Below are 10,573 nucleotides of genomic sequence, written 5' to 3' on the forward strand. Positions count from 1 at the left end.
AATGCTATTATACCAGTAAAGTTGATAAAACCCTGTAAAGACAGATTGAAAGTAGCATTTGATGAAATGGAAAGTAATCTTTTGCATGAAGTGTCTCATAACAGAGAGTATGATTCAGATTTTGGGCGACCTTACAATAAGATTAAGATTGATCAGTTGGAAGGGAACTGTTTGATTAATACAGGTAGCCCAATTTGTTACATATCTGAACCATTTAGAGACAAGATTAAGGACAGTAAGAATTTTGTGGATATGTCCATTGCACATGTAAAGATAAGAGGAGCTATTGGTACGCAAAGCAAGTATGTAAAATGTCAAGTACTATTAACTTTTAGTACAGAAGACAAGACCTATGAACATGGATGCTTAATGATCCTTAGTCTAGAAGAAAATATACACTATATTTGCAGATTACTAAGACTATATAATAACATTTATGTAAGATGATGTGATTTTTAAAGTTCTGCCTTAGCTATTGACTGAGTTTAAATCTATGATACAACTATATAATTATGTCTTGTAATAGATTTGTGCTTTAGAATTTGATACAAATATGCCACGATACTAAATGAGTAGATCTTTTTACTAATTTGAAATGGGGCAAGGCCATTAAATATCTAGTGGTGAGTTTTCACACCATAAATATTTGTAATAGTATCTTGGTATATCTGTCTGTATCACCTTATTATTTCATTTTTTTCATTGCATTTAGCTCTATTCATTAAAGTTTCTAATGTGAACACTTTTTAATCCTATCTGACGTAAATCTTACATAACTGCTTTTGCAATATAAATAGGGAGAGCATATGCCATGTGATGTGAAGAAGGTATTGAACAGCATATTTAGTACACACAACAATGTTTCAGGATTTGATGTGAATGCTAGATAGGAAGTTACCTATCTGTTGAAGTGTGTGATGAGAACTCTACGGAGGGAACTGAAAGATGCGGGTGGATCCACTCCCCACACTGCTGTGTGGCTGTATCCTGCCGTATCACTCGTCTTTCACAAGAGATCATAGGTTCTAAGTAATGTACTCAAGCATCTGTCAACTACATCAGTGTTGCGACTGAGATTTGTAAATTGTTAGCCAAGACTGCCAAAGACAATGTTGTTCTGCATAAATGCATGTCTTTTCAAGTAGCGGGATTGACTTCCAAGTGTATTATATAACTTTAAGTCTGTATGTCTTTTTTTATCAATTGTAAATCAATTTTCTAGGCTGCTATACAGGTACATTAGTTTGTATGAACAATTAGCAAATAGTGTGGAAGACATTTACTACTGTAGACAATATAACAAGACATACACATGTCAGCTTTCATACACTGATTTTGGTCCTGAAGCTACTCAATTATGTCTTCATTCAAAGCTAATTATGGCTCTGTTTATCTTTATTTATCCTGAGTGCTACAATATTGTATCTGACTGGATCTTGAGTTGTGGGCAAAATCATGCTTAACTCTGGTTTGGGTACCTCTGGTCATCATGACTGTGTGTATGTACTCAAGAAGAGCACACAACTATTGATTGAGACTAGATGCTTCTCATAATTACTCTTTCATATGATTGAACTTGTTGATATGATTAGGAACTTTATTCATTTCGTTGCGTCGAAACATTTTTTGCTGGTTTTATACCTGCTGTGGTTTGGATTCATGGGTCAGTCCCCACATCGTAAGCTTAGGCCCTAATATTTTTCATTATTTTGTCCTTTCATGGGTCAACATATCCTTCAATACACAGGTTTGCATGGCGGATTGATTTTGTGCTATAATCCTATTCAAGACTGAGTATATTCTTCTGTCGTTGTGAGTTTTTCAAGTCAACTCTGAATTTTTTTTCTCTTCTCTTTTGAAGATTTTGAAGGTTTGATTTTATGGATGTAAACTTGCAATTTGTAATTCTAGTAATTTAGATTGTCTCTGTATTTATTTCTATAGTTTAATGTTGTAATGTTGTAGTTTTAACTTGGTATTGTTTGTCTTGTGACAGAATGTTCCACAGATCTGAAAATCTGAATGCCATGTCCTGATATATGTACAAATTATGACTTGTATAGTAGACATTTTTTCATGTTTTCTGTAATATGTTATGTATCAGATACTTCCATACATCTGTATTCTGTTTTTTGGCACCATTTTGTACACTATTTGGCAAACCTTATAGTCATTTCAACATGGTGCAGAGACTGCAACTTGCTCTAAATGTTCAGAAACATAAAATTTTGCACTTCACAAAATGAAAAAAATGTGTATCCTACAACTATAATATCAATGAGTCATTCTTGGATTCGGCCAACTCATACAAATACCTGGGTGTAACACTTTGTATGGATATGAAATGAAAGGATCACATAGGTTCAGTTGTGGCTAAAGCACATGGTAGGCTTTGGTTTATTGGTAGAATAGTGGGGAAGTGCAATCAGTTTACAAAAGAGATTGCTTACAAATCACTTGTGTGACCCATCCTAGAATTTTGCTCAAGTGTGTGGGACCCATACCAGATAGGACTAACAGGGGATATTGAAGAGAAGGGCAGCATGAATGCTCACAGGTTTGTTTAACACATGAGAGTGTCACAGAGATACTGAAGGGACTGAAATGGCAGGCTCTTGAAGACAAATGTAAACAATCCTGAGAAAGTCTATTAACGAAGTTCAAGAACTGACTTTAAATTATTACTCTAGGGATATACTACAACCTCCTACGTATCACTCACATGGGGATCGTGAGGATAAGATTAGAATAATTACTGCACGCACAGAGGCATTCAACCAAGGAAAAAACCCTAATAACTGGTACAATTGGATGTACCCTCTGCCAAGCACATCGCGTCAGTTTGTAGAGTATAGCTTGTTGATGTAGATGAATAGGGATGCAGAGAGTTAAAAAGATTGAGCAGAGATAATCTTTCTGGGAAAGAGATGTATCTTGACAGTTACTACGTAACGTAGGTACTGTTAGCTTTGAATTCCTTCAAAGTAGCATAATAGATTAACTTACCTGAGTTCAGTGAGTTGTTAGAACTACCACTGACTGTTGGATAGTGTTTCAATAACAATACAATTTATCTGACTAATTCTGCCACTAAACTCTCAGTTATTTTTGAGCTCCAACCTGATATTTTTGTGTTAATAATGTCACTTAATTGAAAAATTAGTCATACCCAAATAATAGGACCTCAAGGACAATAAATGTGTGAAAATGTTCAACTAAAGTTATGGTGGTGTATACATTTTTTGAAAAAATCCCATCCAATACTCATTAAGATTTTCAGCTTCATGAATACAAACTGATGAACTACTGAAGAGGTGATAGAGGAGAGGCCATAGAATTCAGGTTGGTTTGCTTAGAAATTGGACAACCAGATCACTTAATACACAGACTTTTTCTGATTTATAGTAACCATAGTTTTCAAATTTTAGAAAGATATTTAAAATTATCATTATTATTGACATTACTATTTCTGTAATTTTTTGGAAGACAGCTTGAAAATCTTTGTAACATAAACTATTAATCACTTATAAATATATGTGAAAGAAAAAAAATCAATCTACAAAAACAATTCTTTTTGGAATAATAGATTTGTAACTTCAGTGAGTTTCCGTATCTTTGGTTCCGTGTTTGTCTTGTAAGTAATATTATGTACTTGGCACAAAACAAAATGTATTGCTTGACTTTGTTTTTATGTATTTGTGATTGAAAATGTAAAAACTAAAAGAAAGTGGAATAAAAATGTATGACACCTGAAAGCTTTATAACTAATATCAATATCTAGCATAAAAACTGAACCTGTTTAACATACTGCAGCTAACAGCAGTGAGTTACATTTTACAAACGAGATCTGGGAAGAGATTTTTAAAATTTAATGACATTCAGTATCATTAATGGTGGAAAACATTAGAATTTGTGGTGTCAGCCAGGACATTAATTCTGTCCACATGAATTTGTCAAAATTTCTCAGGAATGAAGTTAACAAAAAGTAAATATTGTGGTACTGAAAAACATTATTCCTAACAGAGGACATATAATGAACTGACGGAAGCAGCGATAAAGGAATTGGCCTGATAAACAATGGAAACGTATATGGATACGTAAATATAAATAGAAATGAAATTTTTATGATTCAGTGATTTATTCAATCTGTGTCACCTGAAGAGAAAGTGTAGGAACAATGACCATTACTAAATCAAAGGTTGAACTAGAAATGGGTGGGTGTGGGAATGTAATAGACCTGGATAACTCTGACAGAACAATTAAATGAGAAGACAAAATGTTTAAGCCAGTAGAATCGAGAGATTCAGAATTGAGAAGTATATAGTTGATCCCTACCTCTATTAAGGTCTTTGAAATGTTAATCATTTCTCAGTTCTCTGTTTATTTTACAAAAAGCAAATTGTTAATAGAAACATACCATAGCTTTATGAAAGATTTCTGCACAACAATTGCAATTAGTGAATTCCTCCATAAAGTGCACACCCTCCTATATGAAGGAATGAAGACAACAGGCATACTCTCAGAGCTTTCCAAATCCTTCGACTCTGTCAACCATAGGCTGCTCATGAACAAGTTGAAAGCATACAACATCAAAGATTAACCTCTGCAGCTACTGTACTAAACTTTCACACAAAATAGATCACAAGGTAACAGAGTCTGCTAGAGATAAAGTAATCGAGGGGGGTGCTGCAGGGGTCAATCCTTGTTCCCTTTCTCTTCTTGGTTACAAAGCCCTTCAACTCACATCTAGAAAACTACGCTGATGAAACATCCCTCTTGTTTTATGAGAAAGACTTTGAGACATTACAGTCAGTTGCAACTAAGGTTGTGAAGGAAGCAACAACATGTATTTTAGACTAAGGCATAAACTCTAACATCAGCAAATACCTGCTACCAACATTTAAAGCAACTGGCTCTCATGAGGTTGAAATAAACAATATATTTTGCATTATACCAGTAGAAACAGATAAAATTAAATTTATTGGTGTTCATCTGAACAAAATCTCTGATAAACTGCATTAATTCTGTATGTGGGATAATCAGCAGTAGTTTGTATCTGATAAGCCAATTGACAAAAATGGTTCCAGGTCAAACCTTAAAAATTGGGTACTATGGTACATTTTATCCATTTTTTAATTATAGTATTGAACTGTGGGGCTGTATGTCAGATCTGCACCTTTTTTTATTTATTTGGTAATGCATACTCCATGGATCCATACATGGAAGTAATTCACTTTGATATGGAATGTGTAAATACAATTATACAAATATAATTAATACTACATAATACTCCACATGCTTAGCTGGGTGGTGAAGTGCTCACCTCCCATGCAAGTGGGCCCATGTTCGATACACGGCCAAGTTGGATATTTTTCTCTGTTCAGGGACTGGGTGTTGTGTTGTCCTCATCATCACTTCATCCTCACCACTGGTGCGCAAGTCGCCCAATGTGGCGTCAACTGAAATAAGACTTGCACTTGGCGGCCGAGCTTCCCCGTATGGGGCCTCCCAGCCAATGATAACATATGCTCCTTTAATTACCACTACATAATAATAATAATTATTATAATTATAATTATAATAAGCTAAAACTAAACGAAGGTCACTACACTACGCATACACTGATTACCAAAAAGCTTTTGATAGTGTACCCCACTCATGGTTGCTACACATATTGGAAATATACAAAGTAGATCCTAAATTGATACAGTTCCTAAACATAGTAATGAAAAATTGGAAAACCACACTTAATATCCAAACAAATTCGAATAATATCACATCACAGCCAAAACAGATAAAGCGTGGAATATACCAAGGAGACTCATTAAGTCCTTTCTGGTTTTGTCTTGCTCTGAACCCACTATCCAACATGCTAAATAATACAAATTATGGATATAATATTACTGGAACATACCCAAACAAAATCACACATTTGCTATACATGGATGATCTAAAACTATTGGCAGCAACAAATCAACAACTCAACCAATTACTAAAGATAACAGAAGTATTCAGCAATGACATAAATATGGCTTTTGGAACAGACAAATGTAAGAAAAATAGCACAGTCAAGGGAAAACACACTAAACAAGAAGATTACATATTGGATAACCACAGTGGCTCCATAGAAGTGATGGGAAAAACAGATGCCTATAAATATCTAGGATACAGACAAAAAATAGGAATAGATAATACAAATATTAAAGAAGAACTAAAAGAAAAATATAGACAAAGACTAACAAAAATACTGAAAACAGAATTGACAGCAAGAAACAAGACAAAAGCTATAAATACTTACGCTATACCAATATTGACCTACTCATTTGGAGTAGTGAAATGGAGAAACACAGACCTAGAAGCACTCAATACACTTACATGATCACAATACCACAAATATAGAATACATCACATACATTCAGCAACAGAAAGATTCACATTAAGCAGAAAGGAAGGAGGAAGGGGATTTATCGACATAAAAAACCTACATTATGGACAGGTAGACAATTTAAGAAAATTCTTTCTAGAATGAGCAGAAACTAGCAAAATACACAAAGCAATCACTCATTTAAATACATCGGCTACACCATTGCAATTTCATAACCAATTCTACAACCCTTTAGATCATATAACATCAACAGATACAAAGAAAGTAAATTGGAAAAAGAAAACACTACATGGCAAGCACCCGTATCATCTAACACAGCCACACATCGATCAAGACGCATCCAACACATGGCTAAGAAAAGGCAATATATACAGTGAGACGGAAGGATTCATGATTACAATACAGGATCAAACAATAAACACCAGATATTACACCAAGCATATTATTAAAGATCCCAATACCACAACAGATAAATGCAGACTCTGCAAACAACAAATAGAAACAGTAGATCACATCACAAGCAGATGTACAATACTAGCAAATACAGAATACCCCAGAAGACATGAAAATGTAGCAAAAATAATACATCAACAGCTTGCCTTACAACATAAACTTATAAAACAACACGTTCCCACATACAAGTATGCACCACAAAATGTACTGGAGAATGATGAATACAAATTATACTGGAACAGAACCATTATAACAGATAAAACAACACCACATAACAAACCTGACATCATACTCACCAATAAAAAGAAGAAATTAAGATAACTAATGGAAATATCCATAACCAATACAACAAATATACTGAAGGAAACAGGAGAAAAAATTGAAAAATACATCCAACTGGCTGAGGAAGTCAAGGACATGTGGCATCAGAATAAAGTTGACATTATACCAATTATACTATCAACTACAGGAGTCATACCACACAACATCCACCAGTACATCAACGCAATACAGCTACATCCAAACATATATATACAACTACAGAAATCTGTAATTATTGATACATGTTCAATTACCCGAAAGTTCCTAAATGCAAAGTAACATATACCGTACAGTTAAAAGGAAGTCACGCTTGATCAAGGTCCGCGTCACTTTCCATTTTTAACCAGACATAACGTCTGAGAAAAGAAATAATAATAATAACATTGTACAATAATATAAATAACAGTAAGTAACAATTTCTCTTATTAAAAATAACAAGATATGTCTTTTTATTCAAGAAGAGCATTAAAAGCATATATGGGAACTTTTAATTATTTCTGGAAAAGAATTAATCTAAGGAGTACAGTAGATGGTCAAGCAGGTATTTCTTTATCATACATCTGAATAGCATTACAAACAATGGAAAATCCAAGATGAAATGTAAAAATATTGTGAAAAGGAAAGTTGCCAACTCACCATATAGAAGAGATGCTGAGTCGCAGATAGACACAACAAAACGACTGTCACAAATACAGCTTTTGGCCAGTAAGAACTTTGTCAAAATTAGGTGACAAACACACACATATACACTCACACAAACAGAACTCACACACACATGACTGCAGTTGCAGGCAACTAAGCCACACTGCGAGCAGCAGCATCAGCGCATGATGGGAGTGGCAACTGGGTGGGGGTAAGGAGGAGGGGAGGTGCAAAGGGGGAGGGATAGTAGGGTAGTGGTGGCAGACAGTGACATGCTGTTGGGGACTGTGCAAGAACGATGTGGAAAGAGGGTAGGGCAGCTATGTGCAGTCAGGAGGTTAGACGGAGGGCAGCGGTGAGGCGGGGAGGGAGGGAGGGGGGGGGGGGGGGGTGTGATAGCAGAAAAGGAAAGAAGTAAAAAGACTGTGTGCAATGGAGGAATGAGTGCTGTGTAGTGCTGGAATGGGAACAGAGGAGGGGCTGGGTGGGAGACGACAATAACTAACGAAGGTTGAGGCCAGGAGGGTTATGGGAATGTAGGCTATATTGCAGAGAAAGTTCCCACCTATCCAAGTCAGAAAAGGTGGTGCTGGTGGGAAGAATCCATATGACACAGGTTGTGAAGCAGTCATTGAAATGAAGGACGTCATGTTTGGTAGCGTGCTCAGCAACGGGGTGGTCCACTTGTTTCTTGGCCACAGTTTATCAGTGGCCATTCATGTGGACTGACAGCTTGTTGGTTGTCATGCCCACATAGAATGCAGCACAGTGGTTGCAGCTTAGTTTGTAGATCACGTGACTGGTTTCACATGTAGCCCTGTCTTTGATGGGATACATGGTGTTTGTGATTGGACTGGATTAGGTGGTGATAGGAGCTTGTATTTGACAGGTCTTGCATTAGGTCTATTACAGGGGTATGAGTCGTGAGGTAAGAGGTTGAGAGCAGAGACTGCATTGGGATGGACGAGTATATTGCGTAGGTTCAGTGGATGGTGGAATACCACTGTGGGAGGGGTGTGAAGGATTGGGCAGGGCATTTCTCATTTCAGTGCACAACGAGAGGTAATCGAAACCATGGTGGAGAATGTAATTTAGTTGCACCAGTTCTGGGTGGTACTGAGTTATAAGAGAAATGTTCCTCTGTGGCCAGATGGTGGGGCTTTGTGAGGTGGTGGGAGACTGAAAAGACAAGGCATGGGAGATTTGTTTTTGTATAAGGTTGGGAGGATAAGTATGGTTTCCAAACAACAGTGGTATTCTGCTGTCCACTGAACCTACACAATGTACTCATCCATCCCTACACAACCCCTGCTCCCAATCCCTTACCTCATGGCTCATAGCCATGTAATAGACCTATATGCAAGACCTGTCATATACATCTTCCCACCACCACCTACTCCAGTACAGTCACAAACACAGCCTATACCATCAAAGGTAGGGCTACCTGTGAGACGAGTCATGTGATCTATAAGCAAGCTGCAACCAATGAGATGCATTCTATGTGGGCACAACAACCAACAAGCTGTCTGTCCACATGAATGGCCACTGACAAACTGTGGCCAAGAAACAAGTGGCCCACTCTGTTGTTGAACACACTGCCAAACTTGACATCCTTCATTTCAAGGACTGCTTCACAGCCTGTGCCATACGGATCCTTCCCACCAACACCAGCTTTTGTGAGTTGCACAGGTGGGAACTTTCTCTGCAAATATATCCTATGTTCCCGTAACCCTCCTGGCCTCAAACTTTGTTAGTCATTGTCCTCTCCTACCCAGCCCCTCCTTTGTTCCCATTCCAGCACTACACAACCCTCATTCCTCCACTGCACTCAGTCTTTTTACTTCTCTCCTTTCCTGCTATCCTCCTCCACACATCTTCCCTGCCCTCTGTCTAGCCTCCTGACTGCACATGGCTGCACTACCCTCTTTCCACCTCGTCCCTGCACTCTCCCCAACAGCATGTCACTGTTCACCACCCCTACCCTACTAACCCTCCCCCTCCCCATCCCAGCCTCCTGCATTGTGTGACAGTTACTACTGTCAGAGGGGCACCATTTTTAGGTTAGAATCAAGTTTCAGGCACCCTGTTTTGAAAGAAGTCACTATAACAGAAGAGCCCCATAAGAATGCACTCCGTCTTCAGGCCACGAGTGGCCTACCAGGACCATCCGACCACCGCGTCATCCTCAGAGGAGGATGCAGATAGGAGGAGTGTGGTGTCAGCAAACCGCTCTCCCAGACGTTATGATGGTATTCTTGACCGAAGCCACTACTATTAGGTCGAGTAGTTCCTCAATTGGCATCACGAGGCTGAGTGCACCCTGAAAAATGGCAACAGCGCATGGCGGCCTGGATGGTCACCAATCCAAGTGCCGACCACGCCTGACAGCACTTAACTTCGGTGATCTCACAGGAACCAGTGTATCCACTGCGGCAAGGCCATCCACAAGAATGCACAGGAAAATAAGGTTAGCTTATTCCCCCAAAATATTAGAGGATTGAGTAATAAGGTAGAAGAGCTTCTTGCCTGCTTGCAAAATTTGGAGGAAAAGATAGACATCCTGTGCCTGTCTGAGCACCACATAACCAGATGGTCAGATAAGTTACAGCTTACTCATGCAGAACTAATGTGGGAAAAGGAGGAGTTGTTGGATATATTAAGACAGAACACAAGTTCAAAAGCATTGACACAAGTAGATTTTGTAGTGATCAGCACAGCTTGTGAATTAATGCTGAAAAACAGTTCACTTGAATTGTAAGAGTATATAGATCC

The 10,573-nt window shown here is 37.8% G+C and overlaps 1 protein-coding gene across 2 annotated transcripts in view; it reads right to left on the minus strand.

Annotated features, from left to right (window-relative positions):
• LOC126456371 (uncharacterized) overlaps window positions 1-5,473 on the minus strand; it is a 69,064-nt gene extending 63,591 nt beyond the window's left edge. For both annotated transcript variants that reach the window (XR_007585368.1, XM_050092125.1), the window contains exon 1: window positions 5,324-5,473. Coding sequence is in view for 1 of the 2 variants with exons in the window: in XM_050092125.1 (XP_049948082.1) it covers window positions 5,324-5,330 (7 nt within the window). In the remaining variant the exon portion in view is untranslated. The remainder of the gene's footprint in view (window positions 1-5,323) is intronic.
• Between the last annotated feature and the right edge of the window lie 5,100 nt (window positions 5,474-10,573).

This window comes from Schistocerca serialis, chromosome 2 (genome assembly GCF_023864345.2).
Source record: "Schistocerca serialis cubense isolate TAMUIC-IGC-003099 chromosome 2, iqSchSeri2.2, whole genome shotgun sequence".
Lineage (NCBI taxonomy): Eukaryota > Metazoa > Arthropoda > Insecta > Orthoptera > Acrididae > Schistocerca > Schistocerca serialis.